Below are 27,746 nucleotides of genomic sequence, written 5' to 3'. Positions count from 1 at the left end.
GCTATATTTAGAGGATTCATAGAATAATATATTAGTGAAACGTCCCTTTTAACACTTTAAACTTTCACAGCATCTAACCATTAACACCTCATCTAGGCCCGCCCCACACCCCCGTCAGCAAACCGAACACAAAAGCCAGATACTTTTTATTGCACTCTATTCCTAGCTCTCATCCTGGCTCCCAGTCTGGCCCCCACCAGACTTTAGACAAAGATTAACCCAACCTGTTATCCCCCCCACACACACACACATCCACACACACACACGCACACACACACACACACACACACACACACACACACACACACACACACACACACCCACAAGCACACCAAACACACCTCTGACACAGTGGGCCATAATACTACTTCCGCCCCCCCCCCCAAACCGGATGTAGGTACGGTCAGGACCCCTAACAGGGATATGTGATCAACTACTAACAAACGTCTAGGCCTAAACATGACCCAACTGACTTAGTATGTGCGAGGACGTTATATATAAACGCATACTGTACATACTGTACTATCACAGAAGTAAGTACAGAATTTCATTTGATCAGGGTTATTGTAATTTGGCATGTTGAATTACAGGCTCTGTAGACTCCGTGCATCAAAATGTTGTGTTATGATGTAAGTAGGTAATACTAACACTACGTGTTATAAGATATTATTTATTTAAAGGAGCCTTTCAAATAAACCTTGAGAGTATGAAAATATATTATCTTTTGTTGAAATAAATATTTGTTCGACAAGCCTTTTGCTATTATTAATTGTTTCTAACGTACGACTCCTGAAACATTTGCTCTAAGGCTAGCCTAATAGCTCATAGCCTGATAGGCTTAATTGTTAGCAGCTAAACGGATGATTGAGGCTAACCAAAATGCTCTATTACCACAGTCATGGCCCACATATGACCACATGCTGTAGAATTTGGTTAAAACCCAGTAAACAACTCAGTTATTGTCTTTAAATTGTATTTCCTGTTTGAGGAATAATACTGTCACTATTCAAGCTGTGGTAACAACATGTAGGCTGCCAGCAGCAATTCTGAAAAATCTTTACAGATTGGGATCCTGATCAAAGATGACTCATCTGCAAAGAATGTCTAAAATTAACTATTGGCCTATGTCTCAATGTACTACTATTGCGTGTCTTGTGGTTTCTTGAATTATGTTTTTGATCATGCCTGGACTACAACACCAGTTCTGAACTGTACTTTTTGCACACCTTGAGAAAATGATGAACTTTGAATCATATTTTATTAACACAAAATCAATTAATCAAATATTACAAAATAAACGGTTTTTTTTTATCTACAAATGCGAAAGCCTTTCAGTGAGTCACTGTAGACTAGATTAAGTATTTATTGATGTCACGCATTCGCGTTATGATAAGTTACCAATCTTCGCTTCTGTCAACTCTCGCGATGCTGCCTGCGGAAGACGGAGGTTTGTTCTTCCGTACGAGTCAAATGATGCGGGAGCCGCTTATGTTGTACAGCTACCGACAGTTTGGAGAAGAGCAGGAACCAGGCGGTGTTTGTGTTCAAAAGAAACGCCCGGTTAACTTGTTTGCCCTCATTGTTGTCATTGTCTATTTGGAGCAGAATCGTTGTTTTCATGTTGTGCAATTCAGAGTGCTTGTGGAAAGTACCACTGGCATTCTTGCCAGCGAATTGCGTCTTTTTTCCGTCCGGAGGGTCATCTCCGACCACGACACCCTCTGCCTGTCAGTCAATTGTTTAGAAAATGACCGGAGAGAAGATCCGCTCCCTTCGCAAGGACCACAAACCGAGCAAGGAGGGGGACTTACTCGAACCGGACGAGGAGGCAGCCACTGGGACGTTTACCTCGACTAGAACCAGCAGCAAAAGCAGAGCAAGTAAAATCTTCAGCAATCACAAGTTGGTCAAATCGCCATCCACACAGCAACACCACAATCAGCAATCGCAGATAAATGCCAACACACTACCAACTACGGGGGATGTTGTGGACGACAACAACAGGAACCCTATCATACGAGCCGGTGGTGAGGACTTTCCAGTGCACGAATGTGTTTTTAAGGGAGATGTCCGACGCCTATCCTCCCTAATTCGTACGCAAAATATAGCTCAGAAAGATGTCCATGGTAAGTTCAACTGTTGATCTCATTATGCTGAGGCTGAGGTTGCTCTCAAATGCTAATGGTTATAGTATTGTAACATTTAGCCTTATTAAAGCTACTTAAAGAGACCATCATACGCCCTGTAGGCCAATACTGAGCAGATGGAGGTAGGCGAGGCAACTCCCTGCCATGGCCAACACCTTGCATCGTATTTTCCGGCTCTAAACTCTACATGCCCCAGGCCATTCTGTCACATTTTTCAAACCGCCGACCGCTGTTTTGTCATTGCTGTGAAGTTGATTTTCCTACGTAAACAATACTAGTGTATAGGCCTAGTGACTGGGTTAACATCTCTTGCATCACATTGAACCTCAGTCTTATGGTCAAGTCTTATACACCTGAAGTTCAGGTGTTTATACCAATTAGTCATTTAGTGGCCATTAACACGATTATGAAAAGTGACATGCATTGTAATACAAAGCCTGGACATTGGAAGGAGCAGGTTGGTGTGCATTTCTCATGGATGGTGAAGGGAACATTGCACAATGTACCCATACCTTACAAAAATACAACAAACACATCATAGCAACCGATTAATAACCAAGAAGTGTCACCACCAACTCACACCATGCTCTCTGGCCTAAAGGGGTCCATTGTGTGGCAAGTTCCTGTAATGAGAAGTAAACAGACAGACAGACAGGTGTGGTTTTGAAGGGGTCAATACCTACAGAGGTACAGCATGCTATTTCAACAGATCCTTGCTCCTTCTCTACCACTGCATAGCTTCCTTAGCATAGTAGAGTCTTTAGGGACTTGATGTGTGGATTTCTCCACATCCAGAGTAATCCTACACACACACACACACACACACACACACACACACACACACACACACACACACACACACACACACACACACACACACACACACACACACACACACACCTTGAATGTAATGTAATAGTACTTTCACCTTGTTTCTATAGTGTATTAAACCTGCTCCATTCACCGTTTCCAAATCAAGTTGTATGCGAGTACCTCCCTTACCTCCACCCACACTGCATGCCTGCACTGCAGTTTGCCAACTTGGGGGTGTAGCCAATCATGTCAATAACATTTTAGGCTCTGAATTTCAGTACAGACACACACACACACAGAAACACACAAACGCTTTGTCTAGTATATTTATAAAACGCACATACACAGAAATGCTGTGTCTACAATATAAAAAAAATAACATTCCTATTTTAAAATTCAACAATCCTATTTTAAATTCATTTAAGCTTAACGGGTTTACTGACTAACGCTATTATTGTTCGAAATTGTCAAATGCACATGTTTTTGACCCAACTCTCTCTCTCTCCCTCTCTTGTCAGGAAACACACCGTTGCATCTTGCTGTCATGATGGGAAACAAAGGTGCGTCATTTTGAGCAACATCAGTTGCTTATCTCTACGTTTGTTCTATTATGCATCTTATTTTCTGTGCGTCTGTCATCTTATGTGTGCCTGCGTGTACTGGTAATTTCAACCTATTCTTTGCGTTTCTGTATTAATGGGGTCGGCTTAGCTCAGGAGGTAGAGCAGCTGTCTTGTAGGGTGTAACACTCAACACTAGTTGAGTGTTGATGTGTCCCTGAGCAGCACACTTAACCCTAAATGCTCCTGACGAGCTGACTGTCGCCCTGCATGGTTGCCGTCGGTGTGTCAATGTGTGTATTAACCAATGTAAGTCGCTTTGGATAAAAGCATCTGCTAAATGCCCTAATTGTAATTGTAATAATGTTGTTATTTTCAGTTTGTCTTGTCTTCAATACACATCAGGTGTTCCTTATTAGTCCCTGTGTTTCCTCTTCGACATTGTTCTGCCCTAGCATTAGCAGACTGTTGAGTAAACACTGAAACCTGAACTGAAACCCCAAAGGACACTACGCTCACACATAGCGTCCTTTGAGTTGGGTGTTGGAGATCTCTCTACCTGATTAGAATCGGAACATCGGTACGCTCTCGCTCTCTGTATGTTTCATGGGTTTTTCTTTCTATCAACTGATCCATGTCAGAACTGTAGATTGGTGGAGATAACATGACTATTGCTCTTGGCCCTGATGGCTTTAAGTAATAATCTTTCCTCAAGAGTAAGCCTTCAGTTACGATCATCTGCCCAGTAAATAAAAAAAAAAAAAAAGTTTTTAGAGATGCGTTCAGTATGAGCATAATATAGTGCAGTAAATATTTAATGCATTCAGCTTAACTTGCATATCTGACCACAGAGTAATATACAGTCTTGTGGAGCAATATGCATTTGTCATTCCACTTTCCTAAAGAACTTGGCACAACCCGTCAGCCTGCAATTCTGTTTTAAAAGGATGTTTCACAGGCTTGAATGAAAGCACACGTAAAATATTAATGCAGCGGCCCTTTGTGAGTCATTGCCTATATTTAATTTCACTGGCAGGCCTTTGTTGAAATATGCTATTGAGAAATGAATGTCTCCCTTAACCTTTTAAAATTCAGGGGTTCCCCTGAGTCAGAGGGGTAACCATTTCTTCTTCTTATTCTGCTTATGCTCTTGCTCTCTTTTTCTTTTGTCGGTTTTAGCCCTGCATGTCCTCTCATGCGCTAAATCAGATTATTTTACAATGGGCTCTGTCCTCGCCTGCTAGCACAGCTGTTAGCCCCGGTGAAGGCGGCCAGCACAGGCTGAACACCGTGGGATTGATTGCGCTAATGAGTGTGGCCTAGCCCTCGGTGCTATCGGGTACCCGTCCACTGGGGATGCATGCAGCCGCACATGCTGAGAGCTACTGGGTGAGGTCATGCATCGGGGCGTGGCAGCCCCGGAGGATGACGTGTGTGTGTGTGTGTGTGTGTGTGTGTGTGTGTGTGTGTGTGTCTTTGAGTGCAACGTGTCCTTGTCTGTTTCCTCCGGTTTGCCTTTGTGTCTACTGAATGTGCAGAGGCAAATTGTGATGGATTGGACGAGTCTCCATCGATGAGCAGGCGGCCATTGTCGCTGGCATGGTCGCTGTTTCTTTGCAGAAGCTCTGAATTAGGGACATGCTTTCCACTGGCAAACGAGTGAAGTGTCTTGGACAGCAAATTTGCCAAGAAGATTTGCCAGTGAAGAAGCACTCTGTATTTTTGGACACATTTTGGCGCCGCCGTCAGCGACAGGGCCGCCAAAGGGCAGGGTTAGTGTCTCACAGAAGGCCTGATTCCATTTCTAGTTTCCACGCTGCAAAAGTGCCTTGAACGTTTTTCCATGAGATCTGGTTCTGTTTTGCTATCTGTGCTTTTCATGCGACTATACTAGTTAAATCTCTAGTAGTCTGAATCTTTTACTTTATTTTTAGAAAGGCTGTGTGTGTGTGTGTGTGTGTGTGTGTGTGTGTGTGTGTGTGTGTGTGTGTGTGTGTGTGTGTGTGTGTGTGTGTGTGTGTGTGTGTGTGTGTGTGTGTGTGTGTGTGTGTGTGTGTGTGTACGCACATCTGCCCGGCCAAGAGGCAGCTCTACCAAAATTTGTTTTAATCAGGTCAGCACTAAAAAGAGCAGCTTGAGTGGCGGGACACTGTAATATGTGGTCCGTCCAGAGGACTTTTTCATTTATCTCAAATAGATTAGACTAGTACAGCGGGCTGGATAGCATAGCAGGTAAACAACCTAAAAGGTTTCGGGTTTGATCCACCAGTAAGATGACCGAACCTGCTCCAAAATAACCTGTGTCTGAATTCAGATTAAAGCATCTGCTAAATGAGAAATTAATAAATACAAGTAATAATAATAGCACACATGTACCTGGGATGATATTGACTTGATAGCCCTTGCACATTTCAAAGAAACGGCGTCACAATATCAAGATTATAGCCTATATAATTAATGGGTATAGACATTGCATATAAGCACAAGGTAGCCTTAATGTCACCCTTTCACACAGTTTGTTATTTAGTTGATGGTGAACAGGAGCCATGATGATATGGGACTACGGGAATAGTCCAGCTCACTGGCGTTGTGTTTTTAACTGTTCCCAATGAGGCTAATGATGTTCTTAAGGGGCGACTTGAAGTAACAACAATCTGCAGCTCCCATGCACCGCTCACTCTCTCTTTCCATCTTCAAATCCAGTCGCCATGGAAAGAGAAGTTCCTTACAGCCAGGGGATATATATCGGCAACTTCGGCACACTGGAAATGCAGTAGTCAGGAAAATAAGAGGAATGTTCTTGCTCGTCCACATAAGCCTGCCCCTGCACACAAAACGCACCAGAGCAGGAAAACTGCATTCATTCCTTTACTGGTGACCATGCTTGGATTTAGGGGTCGGTAGCGGGCTTATGTCCATGAAGTTCCATGGTCTCTGTCTCTCTACTAGTTACGCAATATGTATCTGCTAAATTGTGTCATTATTATGTCACAATCACCGTCCAGTTGGCTTTTATCTGGGTCAGTGGTTATTTAAATGGTTGTTTTTTTTCTTCCTCCCAGAGTAAAGCCTTGCATCAGCCACGGATGCTCTTGTGCACTCAGGCAAAGTCCTGTTTTCCAACGGAAACCTCTGCCACCAGCCGACACTAATCCTGGCCCAGCGCCACGGCTGCAGACTAATGCAGGCCGTGATATGATCGCTTTGGTCTTATTCGTGGAGTGTGGCGCCGGGGCCACCTTTTTTGTTTCACACGAGCGTGCCTATGTTTAACAAAGGTCTGCCCTTCATCACTGGCGGAGGGAGACTGTCTATGAGATGTTTGGTCCGAAGGGGTGAGCCTGCTGATAACATTCAGCAGTGCTCTACGACCAACATCGGTCAACATTTGGGCCAATAGTGGACACATGCACACGCACGCACATGCAAAAGGGGGCCAATTGTAGACTGGGCTTTGTGTATGATGGAATGTTTCTACCTGACTACGTTTAAATAAGATTGCAAGAGGTGTCATTGACTTAACATAACAAGGACCGATCATCCTATTGAGTAATGGTCATTTCTATGTTTATATTCTTCTTGGTATTTGCATCACTTGTGTCTGACTGATACAGCCTGTAGCAATCAGCCTGAGCTAACTTTTAGCCTTAGCTTTGTTTAGACAATTCATAGGCGTGACTCACTATAACAAACTTTTCTTGGCCCGAACCCCTGATTGACTCACTCAGGGTATGTCAGGTATTTTTAGTACATGTACAGAACCACAAGCCTGCATCAACTTGTGAGCTTTCTTTTGAAACCACCTTTTGTCTTGAATGAGTCACTACAATGTTGACTGCTGAGCATAAATAACTGGCTCTGATTAATTTCACTCCACCCTTTACGAGATTGTGCTCGGAACGGAGAGAAGGTGCCTTGTGAGTCTTTATCGATCATGTCCTGGAAAGTCTTGCGGTACTTGGGCAATCATGACACTTAACCTACAAGCTGCCTGAAAACAGATGAGTCAAAGCATAAAAGGCTATTGTGGACTTGTGTGGCACATGCACGTTACTCTGTTAAGGAAGGTGATACTATGTTGTTGTTAATGTGTTCATGGCAACAATGTGTTTATAAAAAAAACCCATAATTTCAACTTTATACCAATGATGTTAAAAATCAGTATCATAGGCTTTGTTTGGGTTTAGCTTACCTTGAGATAGACTGTGAAATCTAAGTTGGCCTTTCGCCACTTATGAAATGGGTCCAAGAGTATACCAACACTCGCTTTGTTTTATGGAAACAGAAAAGTTTTAATGCATTATTACAGCTTCCACCGAGGCGGGAACATTGCAGACTGCTGCGATAAAGAATTGGTTTCCTTATTGTTTTTTTATATTTTTATCCAGGGTCTGAATGTCCAAGATCTGAATGTGAATCTGCTGCCTGCGTGCCTAGACACGCAGGCAGCAGATTGACATTCAGATCTTGAATGTGTCCACAATTACAATTGTGGACACACAAATCACAATTATGTGTGGACAATTACAATTGTAATTGTCAGATAAGTGTTTGATGACCTGTCAATTTCTCTTTTTTCCCAAACTTGTATCTTAACACCGCAGTGCTACAACGGTGAACCGTTCTCACGTCCGGTCCTCTGCTTTCCTTTGTCTTCCTTTTCTTTTAGAGTGTGCCCATTTGCTGCTGGCCCACAATGCACCAGTGAAGGTGAAGAATGCTCAGGGGTGGAGTCCCCTCGCCGAGGCCATTAGCTACGGAGATCGACAAATGAGTAAGCACCTGTGACACTGGTCCGTCAACATTACCACCACCACCACCACCACCCGGAGGCCACAAGGCCATGAAGCCCCACGCACAGTCTAGCTTCGTAAACGCTGGGTCTAATTGGGCCACTGATTACTTTTATAAAGTGCGTGGGTGAACGTTTTAAGGCTATATTTTAATCTTTTGACGGTATCTTGTTTTGCTTCGGGGCTACTCTGGGAGAGTTGGTAGCAATTGTAAATGCTTGGCACTCGTTCTATCAACATCCTTCCGGTACCGACAGCGTTATATTGTTGTTTCTCTTTCTTCTGACAAATGAACTTATTGCTAGTCACTTCTGATAAGAGCGTCTGCAAAATGCCCTAAATGTCAATGTTAATGTAGTCTCACAAATCAGACTTCAGATTAATATCTAAAGTCTGATGGAAGACCAGTTGAATTCTGGTTGAAGCGGCGTTTCACTCTCTGACTCTCCATATTTGTGTCAAACACTCATCTTTCTTGAGGTGGGGATCTGTAAGTGCTTAAAGGGCTCATGTCATGCCATCAGGTTAGGGTGTGATTAGCTGGTACAAACCGTTAAATAATTCCTTCAGTGTGCCATAGTGGCATCACAAGTGGGCATGTCCACCTAGATGTATGCTGGATAGACCAGTCTACCACCCTACCAAGTGGACGGTAGCAAATGTTCTTCGGTAGCAAAAACATCTATCCTTCATATATCTGTGGACACGCCCACTTGTGAAGTCACTATGGCACAGGGAAGGAATGATTTTCAAACGGCTTGAAACCAACTAATCAGACACACACCTGGTGGCATGACATAAGCCCTTTTAAACTGTATAAAGTGTGTCTAAAGGTTTCAAATCAACACTGTGCGGACGGGCCACTGTATGAATACAATTATCCCAATCCCCTTCTGGAAGCTTCATCCATCCGTGCAAAGTAGTTTTCTTTGGTCGAATATCTCTGCAACGACACGGGAAAACAAAGCACAACTCTGCCCCTTGCAGCTTCTCTCTGAAGTCTCTCAGAAGTTCTGCTGTAACACAGTGGGACTGCTGTACCCGAAATTACCTCGAGGCTAATGATGCTATTGATTCATCTTCATTCCAATGCTTCCGTGTGAAGCAAGCCTCCCTTCGCTTCTCCACGTTGGTGGAAGTCTGTGGGCTGGCATTCCTCCGCGCATTGGGGCTTTTGTGTACTGTTGAAAAGCAATTCATTCAATGTTCTTTGAATGATGCCCCTCTTGTGCCTATTTCCCACCCCTCCAAAGACTGAAGACTTATTTGGATTCCTGCCTGACTGTTAAATTAACCGCATAGCTGTACTGACACTGACCCACTGAAACCAAGCTGGTGCTCTCAGGGTCCTGTTGACAATAACGATGGCCATTCCCTTGAAACGTCTCTTCACTCGGAAGTAAAATGTTCTGATGTGTAACGTTTTGAAGGTCCCATTTGATCAAATGTTCATTCTCAATTTCCCACGTTGACAAAGTCTATCCATGGGATTTACCGTTTCGTAATGGTTTGTTTGGCACAGTGTTGCCAGGTGTCATCTGAGTCCGCAGTGACTGGTTAGCATAATATGTGACACCCGTGTGACGTTGCATTCAGTCAATAAACGAATGGACTCGACATGACCTTTTAAAGACTTCCCTGACTGCCATGAACGGAGGGAGCTAAATTGTGACTGTTTTCCCCATTCAGCAATATTTATAAGTGTGGAGTGCTTTATAGGTTTAGCCAAGGTGTGTGTGTGTGTGTGTGTGTGTGTGTGTGTGTGTGTGTGTGTGTGTGTGTGTGTGTGTGTGTGTGTGTGTGTGTGTGTGTGTGTGTGTGTGTGTGTGTGGACTCTGCATTTTTACATTAACTTATAGGTCAGGATCAGAAGGAAATGTGCTTTCTTTCTTCGCAAAAAACTGTTGCGGCTATAGCGCCATGCTAGCTGTTTTTTAAGTAGCAGCATCTGTTTCTTGTGGGTGTGTTATTACTGTCATTGTAAAATATGTTGAAGTTTGGAAAAATAAGCACATGTTCCTGCCTGTGTTGTGTCCACTGCTCTGAAAGTGTGTACTTGGTATTTTGCAGATTACCATATTGCAAATATGCAAAAACTGCAGCTTACATATTAAAGATTTCATGCGCTCTATTCAGGAACAGAACTATTTGCCTAATTTTCTGATTTGCTTGGAGAGAGGATTGATGGACCCAATGAGCCGGTTTTCAAGGCCATAAGGGCCTTGTTTTTGTGTAATAAGTATTGTATATAGTATATCACTGATCTTCTTCAGGGTGTCACTATTGTGTGCTCTACATTTGACAAATTATGAATTGACACTAATGGATTATATTTTCAATTGAGCAACTTTCAACCTTTTTTGTTCAAAATCCATCATGTAGCAGATTTCTAGATTTGGTTAGTGCAACACAGCCGGTGTAACATTGGCCTGACTTGAGAGTGATTGACAAAGTGTGCCTGAATAAGTCATTATTTTCTCATCATATCATGACCTCAAAGCAACCATGTGACCTTCATCCAGATGTTAGGCACAGTTTTACAAGATATCTAGATTATCTACCCTCTGGCTATGGAGCAAAAGTTGTATTTTTGGAACACTTTGATCAAGTTTGTCCTTGCATAAAAAAAGCTGAAATAAGCGTCATTGAGATTTTTTTTGTTGAGATTTTCTTTCCCTTGCCTGATAAATAAATCAGATCTGGTAACCCAACGACAGATCAGTGTGGGGTTATCTTTTTATTAATATGACCCTTGGATCATTCCGTTAGATATCTATTAACTTATCCTCGGCTATAGCTTTTAAAGCATAAAAGCCTTTTAAAATGTAAACTCTAGGGTCCGTACCTACAGAGAGTTACAGATTCTACTGATTCATACAGATTTTCTTCCTTTGGGTTATATGGGAACTGACCGGTAGCAGTTGTCTGGTGACTCCCAGCGCCTGACCTGTAAATGATTTCCCGCCCGCCTTATCTCCGTCCATTAGTGTACAAACAGGGGAAGGGACTATTACTAGAAGCAGCCACCTTATTACTGCAAGAACAACGAGTTCCGTAATCCGTTTAGGAGTGAATTTGCACATCTGCTATTCTGTTGAATGCCGGTTGTGGTTTGGAGTGGGGAAAATGGAGTGTGTGGTCAGGGAGATTGGAGGATAGACTGCAGGCACCTAGCCTGAACTCGCCGGAACCATTTTGCAAATGCATGTTGGTCTCAAACCTCTCAGTTCATTTATGATTTCAAAGGGCGCAGACCAAAATGCCCCCGGACGCAATTGGATGGACCTAAACCAATCAGAGCAACGAGTGAAAGCTATGTTGGTTCTTTAGGATGATGCCTCAACGGCGCTCCCATAGGACGCTCCTCTAGTCAGTCATCGCATTTAACCCGCCCTATACATCAGATAAACAGTTGTGATTGGCTGACTGGTCAGGTCGGCTGGAAATCTGTCTGAACTGGGCCCAGGTGCATGCCAGAGCAAATTAAACACATTATTTAATCAATCTACAGATTATTGATTGATTCTTATTTTGATTACCGTAAGATCGGTTAAGTGATTTTTAGGTGCCAACAATCGGTGCTCATAGCTTGAAGTGCTGTGCGCGCACTTCCACATCTTAGTAAATAGGACGTGTTTCCATTTGGCCTAGTTCACTGTAAGCACCATGAGGTCTACACCTGAGGTCCCTGAGTGCATGTGGATGGAGAATGTGTGTGTGTGTGTGTGTGTGTTTGTACACGGCTTTCCATGTGCACACTCTCAGAAGTCTGGCCAATTGCTTGCTTAGAAGTGAATCATTTGTAACACCTTTCAGACATATCCTTACGTTTTTTTTTTTACTGTTTTATGAAATTCGTTGGCTTGTAATGATTGCTTTGCTATCTTATATATTGTTTTGCTTTTACTATGTAAGAAATGTGACACACACATTAACTCTCTCTGTTATTTTACTATGTGTGTGTAGGCAAACGGTCTCGGCCTCTTTATTTTGTCTCTGTATGCCTTCCCTTTGCTTTACCTTATTTAAACAGTGAGGCCCCCTTCTTCCATACGTGTTCATAGTAGCCATGGCCACTGGGAGCGTCTCCCAGGCCTGTAAAGTGTCTTGTTGTTGTACAACACATCCTATCCAGCTGCAGGCTTTCTGTCCCCCGCTAAATGGGACCTCAATGTAAACGCGTGTCCTTTTGGATCTTTCTGGAGCAGCTCAAATCAATGATGAGTGAATGGCAACACTCTCTGCACACTCTCTCACTCTCTCCCCCCCCTCCATCAGTCACGGCGCTGCTGCGGAAACTGAAGCAGCAGTCCAGAGAGACGGTGGAGGACAAGAGGCCCAAACTGCTGACGGCCCTGAAAGAGGTGCACTACTCACACACTCACACACTTCCACACTCACACACACACACACACACACACACACACACACACACACACACACTCCTCTGCTTCACTCTCCCTCTCTTCCGCTTGCTCGCTAATGTTTAGAGGTCTGTGTACCATTGCCATGGCGACATTGCCTCCGAATGTAAACTCAACATTAAAGGCGAGAGTTACAATGAGAAGGAGACCACTCTCAGCCGTGCCATTTGTTGAGCAGGGACTCGGTGTATGCATCATTTATTTAGATTTCACCTTCTTTGTCTGTTTCTGTCCTTCACTTTTCTTTCGGGATAAAAGTACATCTTGAGCTACACTGGGAATGGGTTGTTTCCAGTTTAGCTGCCATAGACCAAGTGCTTCCAGAGCGACTTGTAGTGACGAGCAGGTTAGGGGTTAGGGCAATGAGGTCAGAACACCCTAGCCAGCCTATCCTGGCCCTTTGTCACAACCACTAACTCTGCATGCGTCGTGGTGATGGCTAGGCTCTGGCTATGCTGCAGTCTTGACATCCAGACGGATGTTGCTAAAACAATAAAGGCACATCTGATCTGTCGGCTCAAGTTCAAGGATCCATCTGTTTTGCAGACCACATTTCTCCTTCTTGCTCTCGGCCATCTGACGCGCACATGCACATACACACACACACACAAACACAGCCTCTGACGACTTATTGTCATAACCACAAACTTATCATTGACTTTCCCCATATCCATGTCCAAAGCTTATTCTAAATCACCTCAGTGAGCCAGCGCTTCGTGGTGAGATCCCTTTGGGAAAGCACATCCACTTCTATGTCCCTGTGTGGATAAATGAGCCAAAACCCTTCCACCAGGGAGTCAAACGCCCTAGTCATGTCCCGTCATGTCCTAGTCATTTTCATCCATAAGGAATCTACAGTGAAACAATGGCCGTCCTCTTCCCGGGCATCCACCCATTGGGAAATAAAAGGGCGGGCAGTCCAACCGTTCTTGTTTTGGAACCTGCTTGTGCAATATAAAAATAACCCGAAAAAACAGTTGTTTGAAAACCGAATGGTAATTTGGGAAAATCCCTGAAAAAGCAATCCACAGAAACTGTTCTAAAAAATAACATGACATTTCCTGTATTTTATGTCTATGTCTCCAGGCTAGGATGGAAACCATTAAGTCACGGTGGTTTTTTGTCTTTCCAGATAACATTGTTTAAAGCCAACGTTAGGCTGTCTGGGCCCAAAACCCTATGCTAGCCACAATATAAGACCTAGAGGGCCTCACAGAAAAGGCCAGCTGGGTTCTATTCCAGGGAGTCAGTTTTTCCCTGTGTTTTAGGGTTGAAGCTGAATCTATCTACTTTGTTTTCTGGGTCGGTTTTGTGCTCTTCAGCCAATGATCCTATCCTTGTTCTTTCTCAGCTGGGAGACTTCTACTTGGAGCTTCACTGGGACTTCCAGAGCTGGGGTGAGTTGGCTTCTCCCTGTAATGCTGTCTGTTGACCATTGTCTGGAAAATACTAGTCAAACATTTGGTTAACAATACCTGAACATACATTGGAATAGGCCTATTTTTGTTTCATAGCATGTATTTTTGATTTTATCGCCTCTATTTTGATGTGTGGGTGTGGTTCAATAATAGCACATGCCAGTAACAGTGGGGAGAAACTGTGAGGCGCAGTGGAATTAAAGTGTTGTTAATCCTGGGTTTGATATGCTGAAACACACGCCCCCTGGTGGCTACTAATTAGCAGTAAATCACACATATTGCTTTCCCGAGTTGGTAAAGCATTAAACATAATTAAAAAAACTCCTTCAGGGAGCACAAATACAGACCGCCAAGGGCTTCTTCAAAATGGACGTGTAACCATAGTCGAGGTTGGGCCATAACCATGATGTAGGTAGGCCCTGGACCGGGTAATTCAGATAAACCCTATGATCTAAATTGCTCCGTAATCAACAAAGAAAACAAACAGATTACCAGTGCAGACAGAAATGAAAGGTAACGATATAACACAGGCAAGACATTTGAATGCACAAAGCAATAACCACAATTAGCCTCCTCTGACTCGGCAGCCTTGCTTTCGCTGCGTAGGGGTCTCGGGTCATCATTAAGTACGCCCGGACTGGAGGGCTGTGTCAACACATCGCTTGTGAATTATTTACACCCCTCGTGTAGTTTGTGTACTGGATGCACACCGCTACCAGGGATCGGGAACAGTGTAAATATTGCACAAAGCTGTGCTTGTAAAGACGGCATGTAGGAAACGATTCAAGTATATTGACCGCAGGCTAGTTATTAGGCCATGGGGGGGGGGAAGGTGTGTGACGTCATCAGATGTCCTGAGATTTGATCGGAGCAAGTATGACATTTGCAATTTTTTTCCGCCATTTTTTTTCAGAAACATTTAATACATTTCTTCCTTAATCCGATTTGTAGAATATGAACCATGACTTTGCATAGACGGGTATTTGCCAATGCGTGCGCGCGGCAGGGGGGCCCTGAGAATGCATAGAGAAGGATGAATGGGAAGTGTTGACTGTAAATGGGCGGGTGGATCCATTGTTGTAAAAACACAGCGAGGCGTGGCACTGAGCCAGGCTTGGTGTCTGTTGAGCGGTGGTGGGCGGTGTATTGCTTTTAGGGGATTCGCCTTGTACCGCTCTAGTGGATCATCACGACTACTATTGTCTTAACATGGGTGTTGTTCATGTCTGAACAGACATGATAACCGTGTTTGGGTGGTTTTCTACATCGTCGCGAAGCAGTGATTAGACGCAAAAATCGAAGTATACAATGACGTACGTAGCGTTGGTGAAGTACCTAGGGAAATTAAAGGCTCAGATGGGAGTTTTCCTTTCGGAATTATAGTTTATTATTTTCACCACAACCTAATACATATTGTTCTTCCGTGTGGTTTGTTGTAGATATAAAATTCTCCCGTACCAGGATTGTGAGTGTGACCCAACAACATGGGCTGTTTCTCTGCTGTATTTTCATGCGTCTTCATCCCACGTTGCAGTGCCTTTGCTATCAAGGATTCTTCCTTCAGACGCATGCAAGATCTACAAACAGGGCATCAACATCAGGCAAGTCTGTCCGTCTCTGTCTCCGTCAGTATCTCTGTCCGTCAGTCCAAATGGCTGTGTGTGTGTGTGTCTGTCTGCCTGTGCTCATCAGTCACACGGAAACTGGGTGGAAATGGGTATCAACGCAGTATTAATACATAACTCATTTAGGCTTGGTTTGATTGTCAATGAATTCAGAATCATCCGTTGTTAGAATCCACACCAGACAAGCTAATCAGGGTCATTATATGAATTAGAAGATAAACTCAAGAGGTGTGAGGACAAATTGAAGATATAAACCAACAAATAAAACCAACATACCAAGATTCAATCTTGTATCTTATCAATCATAATAATAAAATACACTTTTATTTTAATTTTCTATTCAGAATCTTATCTTCTATGCTTGTAATTTTTATTTGTACGGAGCACCTGGAACGAAACAATTTCCCCCCGGGGATCAATAAAGTGTTATGATTCTGATTCATCATTGATTTATGCAAAGAAACGTCACTGATGATGAAGTCGCAGCCCGAGTGTTAACAGGTCCGCCCTTGGTGTTCTGTTACTACAGTAGTTTGGTCCTAACTAGCGGCACACACTTGAGAGTAACTTCTTGTTGTGTACATAGTACATCACAGAACATGGGCCCCTGTAGGGTTCTGTAACGACTTTGGTCTCAGGTGCATACTAGCCTGGTGCACTGTCTACTCTCTGGGTAAAGATACCGTTGTGTTGAATAGCCCTCCCCCTGCCCCTTGTCACAGAGGGGGACTTGGGAATGAGCCAAGCTTTGGTGACGTTAACTTGGCCCGGTTTGACGTTAACTTGGCCTCTACTGGGGCTGTGACCAAACGTTGTCACTATTGATGAATCCATCGATTTGTGCGATTTAGTAAGTTTAATGAACTCTCCTTCTGTAATATGTCCTGAATAATGGACGATGCTCACGTAAGGTAGAGTCAGGAACCCAAAGTGATTATATTTGTTTTGGTTTTATTTACTTTTAGATGTCCAGCTTATCCGTCATCATACATTGATACAAAAGTGCTCTTGTGGTTATGTTACTAAGCTATGCAAATGAGCAATGCTTATTGCCATTCAAACTAAATTGTAGTCTTGTTTATGAAGATATGCCTTTTTTAAAATGATCAATATATGAAGTTTGACGCGTCCGTCTGAAGCCATATTCCATGTAATGACACTCAGTCTGTTGAGAGTGGTGTTTTGAATTCATAAGCAGGACTTGTTATTAATTTACATTGTGTAAAAGTCCTTGTGATAACCCAGCGGCCTAGCCCTATTCCCATGGTTATATTGACTTGGGAGAGAGTGTCTCGACAAAACGTGAGCTATCACCACCTGACGGCTTCTGCCTTAAGATACCGGCATCTGCCTTAATTTATAGCGCTATCTCATAAATCAGGCTACACACTCAGCGGGGACAAGGGGAGATAGGGGGAGACAGGGGGCGGCTTATAGTCTTCACAACCTGTCACAGGCCTATCAAATCCAAGGGCTGAATAGATTGTGTGAGTGAGTTGAACGTATACCTTCAGCATGGATCACCGCCATGAAGCTGTTGGTTTCAAAAGGGAAGCAAACCGGTTTAACTGGAACACAGGTTGCACGGCAACGGAAAGCAGAACTGCCAGTGGTGCGTTTCACTCACAACCACTTGACTAATAATCAAGTAAACCAATGGGGGGAAAATCAACTTTCAAATGACATCGCACTTGCACACACGCACGCACACACGCACGCAGTGTGCCTCTGGATCCGTTCACTGAGATCCCAGATCTTGTTTGACGCAACGCTCTGCTTTGAAGGTTTCAAACCGGAATGCGGAATCTCGTACGATACTCTCGCTTCTGTGAGAAGACGTACACCAGTCGTTATGCTTCCACGTTGCCTAGCAACTGCGATCAATCTCCGAAGGTTGCAGATTAACTCGTTGCTTATTTCTTTCTCCCCTACTTTTGTTCAGATTGAATTGCTTCTGTTAAGAGTACTTGTTCCATTCTTTGTCTGTCTATATTCTAACGTGTGTGTGTGTGTGTGTGTGTGTGTGTGTGCGCGCGCAGACTGGACACCACTCTGATCGACTTCTCGGACATGAAGTGCCAGCGCGGGGACCTGAGCTTCATCTTCAACGGCGACGCCATTCCCTCCGAGTCCTTCGTGGTGCTGGACAATGAGCTGAAGGTCTACCAGCGGATACACCACGAGGTACGCCCCACCGCAGGAGGATGCCGGTCACCTTATCTGTAGGCCCCTCAGAATCCAATTAAAGGTCCCGTGTTACACCACCAGGAGTGAGTGGGATTAGCCGTTACAAGCCGTCTTGAAAATCTGCCTCTTCTGACGTCACAGGTGGGCGTGTTCACCTAGATGTGTGCTGGATCGTCGAGCACACATCTAGGTGGACACGCCCACTTGTGATGTCAGAAGAGCAGATTTTCAAAACGGCTTGTAACGGCTAGTAACACTCACACCTGGTGTTATAATATGTCACCTTTTAATCCCTCCCCCTTGGTAGTTTTTTTGACCATAGGTTGTATTTTAACCGAGCAACAAGTTGTTGTTGTTGTTGTTATTCTTATAACGGGGATTTAGCATCAACAAGGTGGCCTGGAATGTGCATCAGGTGAAACCCTCCTCTACCGGGACGAAATGCCAGAGTGACCATTAACTTGGTCATCGACTTGTGCGAGGGCGTACGAGCCTAGACTGTCCTGGCCTAGTCCCTACAAACCCTCGGTATCCCCTGATACCTTCCCCACTGAGACACTTCCAGGTTCACAAAGCACGCTCTACCCCCAGGTACGGCCAGGAGATGTGAGCACAAAGGGATGGGGCCGGAGGGAAGAGGAGAAGCTGGTCTGGGAACTGTACCCATGGGCCAGGGACCTGCCGGTCAGTGTGTACACGGCACCAGCTGGCTGTGTCGCAGATAAGCAGCAGTTAGCCCAACCCGTCCGGTTGACCTGCCACGCTGTCAGAGGGACCGGTTGACACCAGAATGTGTCTTCGTAAAGAGGCCTCAGACGGGAAGGACTCCGCAAGGAGAAGTCCAATCGAGATCCAAGCAAAAGCGAGGACTTCTTATACGGTGGCAGACAGGTCGCAGGGGGCTGAGAGCAGCTCATGCTCCCCAATAAAACTACAGTATTGGTTAACCAGATGGTACTAAACTATCAATGAGCTTGTCATGTACGTCATAAAGGGGGGGACGTAGCCGTGCCATATCAGTTGGAACCCTTTCTCCTCGACGTTTCCTAGGGCGTCAGGAAACAGGTTTGAGCCTTTAATGCACAAACAACGAAGGGGGTCCAGAAAAAGGCACATACCAACAACGGGCAGTGACAATCAAATATCATTTTCCCCATTACATTCGCATACATTTTTTCGCAGTCCCGTGTTCTTTTGTGGTCCCAGTGTATGTTTAAAGTCCAGTGTATTTTTGGGGTCTATGTGTTTGTGGGCCCCCCCCCCCCAGGCTGTGGACTGAGCCGTGTGTGTTCCTCTCCCTTCAGGAGTCTGAGATGGAGACCGAAGAAGAGGTAGACATCCTCATGAGCAGTGATGTGTACTCGGCCACGCTCTCCACCAAGTCCATCACCTTCTCCAGGGCCCAGAGCGGCTGGCTCTTCAGGGAGGACAAGACGGTGGGTTATTCCTCCATGGTGTCCCAAATCTCACCCGCAGTTTGTTCCCCGGGGGGGTGGGGGGCGAATTCCAACACATCCTCCTGTGTATGACTAAAACGTTTAATAGATGAGTTTATACTCGCAACAAATCAAAGCCAATAATCAAATGCCCCATAAACAAACTCTTGAGTCCCAATGGGAAAATGAATAGGTTTTTGTTTATTTGTCTCTGTCACAGCCAGTGATTATCCCAGGCTTTGTTTTGGCCTAAGTACATTTGGCTCCTGGACGGTTCACGGATCACTTTCTTTTCTGTAACCCCCCCCCCCCCCCCCCCCCATGCAAAATGCCAGCAAGCCCCCCATCGAATTTCATTTCCTCTTGCTTATTACTTTCCCGAGGGGGACAAAAATGTATACACCGTTTTTTCTCATGCAAATCCATACAACCCGACAGCCCACAGCCTGTGAGCTTAAGATAAAAATAAAAAAAAACATAAACTCAGTGAAACACTGTAAAAGCAGCCGGACTCTCATCACACAGCCTCCACAAAACAGTGGTTGGCGAGCGGCCCTGTAGATGTGATGCACCGCCACTGCCCTCTTCCATCGCCATCTGGCCCGTCTCCCTTTGACTGTTAAAAAAGAAAATCCCGGGGGCGTCTCGGTGGCTGACCGGGTAGAGTGTGTACCATTAAGGCCTATTACCTTACCGCAGTGACCGTGGTCCTTTGCTGCATGCCCTCCCCTCTATCTCCCATACCTTCCTCTCTATCTCTCTCTATAATAAAGCACAGAAATACTAAAATGAATCTTAAAAATGAATAAATATTAAAAATCTGGCGATTTGGGCTCACTCGGCTGGACCGCCTCTCCTCTCCTCGTCCCTCTCTCTCCGGGCAGGAGCGCGTGGGGAACTTCCTGGCGGCCTTCTACTTCGTCAACGGCCTGGTGCTGGAGTCCCGGAAGCGGCGGGAGCACCTGAGCGAGGAGGACATCCTGAGGAACAAGGCCATCATGGAGAGCCTGAGCAAGGGCGGGAACCTGATCGAGCAGAACTTTGAGGTGAGTCCGAGTCGACGGAGCGACCCGATTGGCCCCCTGTTCACCTGGCGGCCATCTTGGTCCTAAACGCTAGAGCGGTTGGCACTCAGTGTAGCTAGCACTTGGAACCAAGATGGCCGCAAGGTGAATAAGGTGGATGTATCCCAAGACACGATTAAGTTCAATCATGTATCTATTTGTGATCTTTGTTGCCGTGCTCCATGGTAACGAGCCATGTGCATGGCTCGTTACCATCAATATCTAAAGTCACAACAACGGCCAGGGATGAATGACTTTATACATGCAGAGAAACGCTCGTGCAAAGCCCTGATCATTTCCCTCGGTCCCACTCGACCCCTCAGTGGCAGAGCTTAACCCCGACATCCCACAGGACCGTAATCCTCCCAAGCCCTGTCCTAAACACTCAGTGCCCCGACGTCACCGGCTCTCCGACCGCAGCACCCATAGGGAACTGAATGAGACCTTGCCTGGCCGGTACCTACCGCCTTCCGGAACCTCCTTGTCACTTATTTCCTTGTGAGGAGGACCCCCATTCTCTATCTCACTCTCACAGTCACACTAACACTCTTTCACACACACACACACACACACACACACACACACACACACACACACACACACACACACACACACACACACACACACACACACACCCAACCTGTGTACTACGGATGAAGCGTTATTGCCATCTGGTGGGCAGACCGACGTGAAGGGAAGAAAGGCTGAATGTTATTCAGCGCATGGCCCTTTTAAAACGCGGCCCCTCCAATACAGTAGGTTCCAGTATGTGCTTAGCAAGCCCCTCATCTGAACACAGCGCATAAAGCCAGCCGCGCCACCGAGAGAAAGCCCTGCGTCACTCAATAGGTGCCCTTTCAAATGTGTCTTTGTTTGTGTTTTTGGTTGTTGTTGTTGTTTTTGTGTTTGTTCCCTTCACATTCCCCCTCACCTCCATTCTATGCAATTTTGTGCTGCCGATGTTTTCACAGTAGTCTGCTGCTGGCTCCTCACTGTCTGTGTTAATGGGGCGAATTCAGGGTCAGGGTGTGAAGGGAGAAACAGTAATGTCAGGGTTAGAGAGGAAGAAAAGTCATATCAGGGTTAGAATGGAATAAAAGTTATATTAGGGTTAGAATGGAAGAACAGTAATATCAGGGTTAGAAAGGAGGACGGGTTATATCAGGGTTAGAATTGGAGAACAGTAATATCAGGGTTAGAAAGAAAGAAAAGTGATATCAGGGTTAGAAAGGAAGAAAAATAATATCAGGGTTAGAAAGGAAGAACAGTAATATCAGGGTTAGAAAGGAAGAAAAATAATATCAGGGTTAGAAAGGAAGAACAGTAATATCAGGGTTAGAAAGGAAGAACAGTAATATCAGGGTTAGAAAGGAAGAACAGTAATATCAGGGTTAGAATTGAAGAACAGTAATATGAGGGTTAGAAAGGAAGAAAAATAATATCAGGGTTAGAAAGGAAGAAAAATAATATCAGGGTTAGAAAGGAAGAACAGTAATATCAGGGTTAGAAAGGAAGAACAGTAATATCAGGGTTAGAAAGGAGGACGGGTTATATCAGGGTTAGAATTGGACAACAGTAATATCAGGGTTAGAAAGAAAGAAAAGTGATATCAGGGTTAGAAAGGAAGAAAAATAATATCAGGGTTAGAAAGGAAGAACAGTAATATCAGGGTTAGAAAGGAAGAACAGTAATATCAGGGTTAGAAAGGAAGAAAAATAATATCAGGGTTAGAAAGGAAGAACAGTAATATCAGGGTTAGAAAGGAAGAACAGTAATATCAGGGTTAGAAAGGAAGAACAGTAATATCAGGGTTGGAATTGAAGAACAGTAATATGAGGGTTAGAAAGGAAGAAAAATAATATCAGGGTTAGAAAGGAAGAAAAATAATATCAGGGTTAGAAAGGAAGAACAGTAATATCAGGGTTAGAAAGGAAGAACAGTAATATCAGGGTTAGAAAGGAGGACGGGTTATATCAGGGTTAGAATTGGACAACAGTAATATCAGGGTTAGAAAGAAAGAAAAGTGATATCAGGGTTAGAAAGGAAGAACAGTAATATCAGGGTTAGAAAGGAAGAAAAATAATATCAGGGTTAGAAAGGCAGAAAAGTAATATCAGGGTTAGAATTGAAGAACAGTAATATCAGGGTTAGAATAGAAGAACTGTAATATCAGGGTTAGGGTTAGAAAGGACGAAATGTAAAATTAAAGAAAGATTGAATTCGATATCTTCAGTCCTTTTAGTTTTCACAAAGCCATGCGTTGGATAGCGGTGTGTGTGTGTGTGTTGTCCATGAAGCGACGCACGTGACCCAGTCCAGCCCCACCGTCCCCCCAGTCAAAATATTATTGAACAGTAAAACCCACAGGATCACAGACAGTTCCTGTGACGTAGCTTTATTTTCCACAGCCGATGATGGAGCGCCAGTGGTGGTGGTGGTGGTGGTTGTGGGGGTGGGACTAAATAGTTCAGGCCGGCCGGTGTGGGGGAGGCACGCTGAGGGCTTAGCAGCGGGGGGCTTGGCTCTATTTGAGTTGACGGGTGACAGTTTAAGCCCTGTTGACGCCGTGGAGCGACTGGTGGTGGTGGCGGTGGTGGGGGTCGGGGACGGTGCCTGCAGGCAGGACTGGCATGCAGAGGTCCCCAGGGGGACGCGTGCGTGCTGTCTGTCCCCAGTCACAACAACAGGCCCCTGGAACCACATTGCCCAGACAGCCCAGCACCAAAACAGTGGAGCGCGATTAGCAGCCACGGGCGGCTTACGGCAGAGGCCTCTCTCTCTCTCTGTCTCTCTCTGTCTCTCTCTGTCTCTCTCTGTCTCTCTTTGTCTCTCTCTCTCTCTGTCTCTTTCTCTTTCTCTCTCTCTCTGTCTCTTTCTCTCTCTCTGTCTCTTTCTCTCTCTCTCTCTCTCTGTCTCTCTGTCTCTCTCTCTCTGTCCCTCTCTCTCTCTCTCTGTCCCTCTGTCTCTGTGTCCCTCTGTCCCTCTGTCTCTTTGTCCCTCTGTCTCTCTCTCTCTCTCTTTCTCTCTCTCTCTCTCTCTCTGTCTCTCTCTCTCGCTGTCTCTCTCTGTGTCTCTCTCTGTCTCTGTCTCTCTCTCTGTCTGTCTCTCTCTCTGTCTGTCTGTCTGTCTGTCTGTCTGTCTGTCTGTCTGTCTGTCTGTCTGTCTGTCTGTCTGTCTGTCTGTCTGTCTGTCGGGGCATTGGTGTCAGCTGTTATGTCTATTTTTATGTCTACAAAATGTATTGTCAGTTTTCTAAACATGCAAATTGTACCTAATGTTGGTATTGATTATGTATTTTTGCAAAGATTTTCCAAAATAATCTGAGTGTCATGGTGAGGATTAGGTTGTGTTTGATGTTTTCATTTGGCAGAACATGATGGCTGCATTATTCATATATTTTGTCCACATAATATTACCTAGCAATTGCATTGTAGACCTTCAGTTGACTCAAGGATGTTTTGGAAACTAGTGGCTCACTAGAGACACCTAGTGGTGGATTGTGTTGTGACGGTTACTTTGTTGCAACTAGCGATAAAAAAAGGTTATTATGACACTTGGCCCACGTTCAGAGAGTTCAGGGGCCCGATCGTCCAGTTCAAACACGATCAATGTTTGCCTTTGTGCTTTGTGTCATTCTGGCAAGCTCTGTGACCTTGCCAGTAACCGTATCTTTCCCATGTGGATTTAATAACACACCATAGTGTGGAGTCGTAGCCTTATCTGTTTTCTGACCGTGACTTTACCCCGCTGCCCTTTAGCCTGCGCGGCGACCGTCACTAACACCCCCTGCCCCCAACACCATATCCTGGGAGGAGTACATCAGCGCGGACAACGGAAGGTCAGTACCGCTAGTCCACGATCAAGGATCGATCGAAAGCATTGTATCAGTAGAGCGTCTTTGGGCCGTGCTTCCATTGTCTTCGATTATATGCTTTTCAATTAAAAATACTTGAGACATGATGTGTGTTTCCTCAGTTGAATCTCAAGATAGCCACTCAACCGACTCCCTTGTTGAAGTGGCAGTTGTACAAAGGAACCACAGCGAAATGGCCCTCTGTGGAAGTTCACATGAGCGACCTCACACCCCCTCCCTCCCTCCTTCCAGGGCGCCTCATCTGGGCAGAGAGCAGGTCTGCAAAGAGAGCAAGAAGAACTTCAAAGCCACAGTAGCCATGAGTCAAGACTTCCCGCTGGGCATTGAATCGTGAGTGTTTTAGAGAGCCTCCTCCTTCAGAGAGGTGCCCTTCTCTCAACCCCCCCTACTCCAGGTCTTCAGTCTGGTACTAGGCCGTCCCCACACCTGACCAGGCACAAACAGATCAGTACACCGATGTCAATAGAAGACTTGATAAGCTGTGTTTACTCTGAGACTCACTGTGTGTGTGTGTGTGTGTGTGTGTGTGTGTGTGTGTGTGTTCTCTCTCCACAGGTTATTGAACGTTCTAGAGGTAGTGGCTCCCTTCAAGCACTTTAATAAACTCAGGGAGTTTGTCCAGATGAAGCTGCCGCCAGGCTTCCCCGTCAAACTGGGTATGTGCATCGTTACACACACAACGTCTGTCCTCGCTGAAGAGAAGAACTGGTCATTTGAGAATGTTGTTAACATTCTCCGAGCTTTTATTGTTTGGCACAATCCAAACTTTTGCGAGGCACTTAAAAAAGTGACTTTATTGCAGTTAAGGGATGTTTTCCATTAAATGCCTATATATAGGCCTAACAGCCAATATGTCTTTAAGGATGTTGAGGATGCACGAGTGTTAAAAGCTGTTCTTCTGATAGTTGTAACACCGTGTCCCCTGTCTTCCCTTGGGTTTCCGCAGACATTCCCGTGTTCCCCACAATCACCGCCACGGTCACCTTTCAGGAGTTCCGCTATGACGAGTTCGAGCAGTCCATCTTCACCATCCCCAGCGAGTACAAAGAGGACCCCAGCCGCTTCCCCGACCTTTAACCTTCCCCCCCCCCCCATTGGGACATGTAGAGAACAGGGGGAAGGAATCCAGCTGAACGACAGACCTAAACTACGCCATATTTATAATACAATGCTTTTAAATCTAGCAGAAAAGGGGGTTTGAATACATTTTGATAACACTGGGGACTTGATGGATGCGTTCCCACCGTTCCTCCACGTTGCATAGGATATAAATGGAATCTCGGGAGAAGAGATTTGGTTTTTTAAGTACGTGCAACTTTGGTTGACCGTGGTGGAGACTAGGTAAAAAAAGGGGATTTCGGTTTGAACAAATGTATGAACAACTTATTTATTTGTCGGAATAAGTCAGGAAGTAAGATTTGATTCAGGCGTTATGTATTGTAAGTATGTATGCAATGTTTTTAAAAGGGATGTTTGAAAAAAAAAAAGCACATAGACCGAATGAGGGTCACCGTTGACATTCGAGGGAACCGAAGGTTATCCTGCAGACGAGGATCTGTCCAACCCTAAATCTATTGAAGTTTCAGTGCTAGCTGAAGAGCAATCATGGTTCAGAACTTCAGAGGATTGTTTACATGTGCACAATATGACCTACAGTCAGCTTTTGACTGAATGTCAATCACTGATGCTCTCTGGACTAATGCGTTGGCTGTTTGTCAAATTGCAATCCACCAAAGCAGAGCATCAGTAGTTAACTTGTATTTTAAGGCCCATTCCGAACTCTCAATGAGACTCAATATGTAGTCTGTATGTGGTAAATTCTCAAAGGCAGTCTAGGAATTAGAAGGTCTGCCCTGTAACATCATGTTACTACTTTTTATTTGACTTTTATGTTTGAAACAATGGTTTTCTGCACTTTTTTGGTACTGGAAGAGCATCTTCTTACTGTTTCACTGGCATTAATTGTGACAGTTAATTTAATTTAGCATAACTCTAAACTTTTTTTTTCTACCCAACTAGAAGACCATTTATTTAACACATTTTTTGCGTAACAATTTTGAGATAGTTGCTGATGTTGTCCTTTCAAAACCTTTGAATGGGTCTAATGAGGTGATTTCTGTATATAGATGATACAGCATTAATTTATACCATCTTTCCATAACTACTTATTTACCTCCAGTGTAAACATCTGCAGCAATGTTGAAGAAACGTTAAAATAAGGAATAAACTACAATGCCGTTAACGGTATCGCCATTGTAAGAACCGAGCGGGTTGTATTTATTTTTTTTAGAGAAATGTCAAAAGGATAAGGGAATGAATGGTGTTTCGAGTGCTAAATGCAACAGTTTTTTTTCCCCTACACATTGTCTAAATGCATGTTTTATGAAATTGTTTTGTTCTTCATGTTTTTTTTCATGGGTTCTATGAATTGTGAAGATTAAGGTTCAAATGTTTTCGGTCTGTTGATATCTTTGTATAAAGACTCGTGCTTGTAAAAAAGAAAAGTCCTAAACCGTCTTTCAGCATTATGAATATTTTGTTAATTTCACCATTTTCTTCTCATCTTTCCTTATTGTTTTAAAACATACTATGCCGGCTACTGTAGTGGCGCAAATGTCACTACCCGTCAGTCAATTCCATACGCCTTTTACACAGAGGTCACAGAGGTGTAATAGTAGGGGCCAACACAGGTGTATTGCATGATGTAAATCATGTGCACTGGCATGCCTACAGCCCCATAGTTAACCTGATGAGCTACAGCTGTGGAGAAGACCACACCATGCACTAATCCTGATCAACCTAAGATTCCCGGGCAGCACAATCTCTTATTTATAGTAGAAAGTGTTTTTTGCAGTTGAAAATGAAAACAACCCAAGTAAAGGTTGATTTTATTCCATTAAGGCCTTGGGAGTGTAGATGCCGGTATGATGCGTTCCATAAACGATCCAGTGAAATTTTCCTTCTACTGATAAGCACAGTAGTTTTGTAGTAATTGGGCCCCAAGGCATCTGCATGCCTAGTATTATTTTCATTCCCCGGTACCAACTGCTTAGTCCTTTGGATTGACTTCACATCAAATGTACAGCAAGCATTGTATAACCCTGCCACTATTTTCATAAGAAAAACTTAAATAAAAATCCACATATCTAAATTGACCATGGACTGTTATTTGTATGCTTTGTTCATTTTACTTACTTTAAGGAAGCCTTCGTTGAAGTGGCTATTTTAAAATAGCCAAAGGGTATTTGGTTAGCAATAATTTTTGCAACAGTAAATATACTTTCAACCCACTGACCTACATTTAATACACGCTCCTTTTCATACATTTGTCCGTGCTATTGACTAAACAAGTGATTCGATTCTGTGTGCTGATATTTTCATTTTGCCTTTACCTTTATTCAACAA

At 44.3% G+C, this 27,746-nt stretch overlaps 1 protein-coding gene across 1 annotated transcript; it reads left to right on the top strand.

Annotated features, from left to right (window-relative positions):
• The first annotated feature begins 1,489 nt into the window (after positions 1–1,489).
• On the top strand, positions 1,490–27,485 carry LOC307078157 (ankyrin repeat domain-containing protein 13C-like). The gene is made up of 13 exons (XM_079739797.1): positions 1,490–2,126; positions 3,479–3,520; positions 8,190–8,294; positions 12,592–12,677; positions 14,089–14,134; positions 15,690–15,756; positions 17,820–17,964; positions 19,272–19,403; positions 20,288–20,449; positions 24,226–24,305; positions 24,573–24,671; positions 24,897–24,997; positions 25,288–27,485. Exons 1-13 carry the CDS (start codon positions 1,748–1,750, stop codon positions 25,416–25,418), a joined length of 1,575 nt encoding a protein of 524 aa, XP_079595923.1. The 5' UTR covers positions 1,490–1,747; the 3' UTR covers positions 25,419–27,485.
• Positions 27,486–27,746: the final 261 nt, after the last annotated feature.

The sequence above is a fragment of the Pollachius pollachius genome (assembly GCF_949987615.1).
Source record: "Pollachius pollachius genome assembly, chromosome: 7".
Taxonomy (NCBI): Eukaryota; Metazoa; Chordata; class Actinopteri; order Gadiformes; family Gadidae; genus Pollachius; species Pollachius pollachius.
Note: the sequence above shows the minus strand (reverse complement) of the source record. Positions and strands in the feature narration are given on the sequence as shown.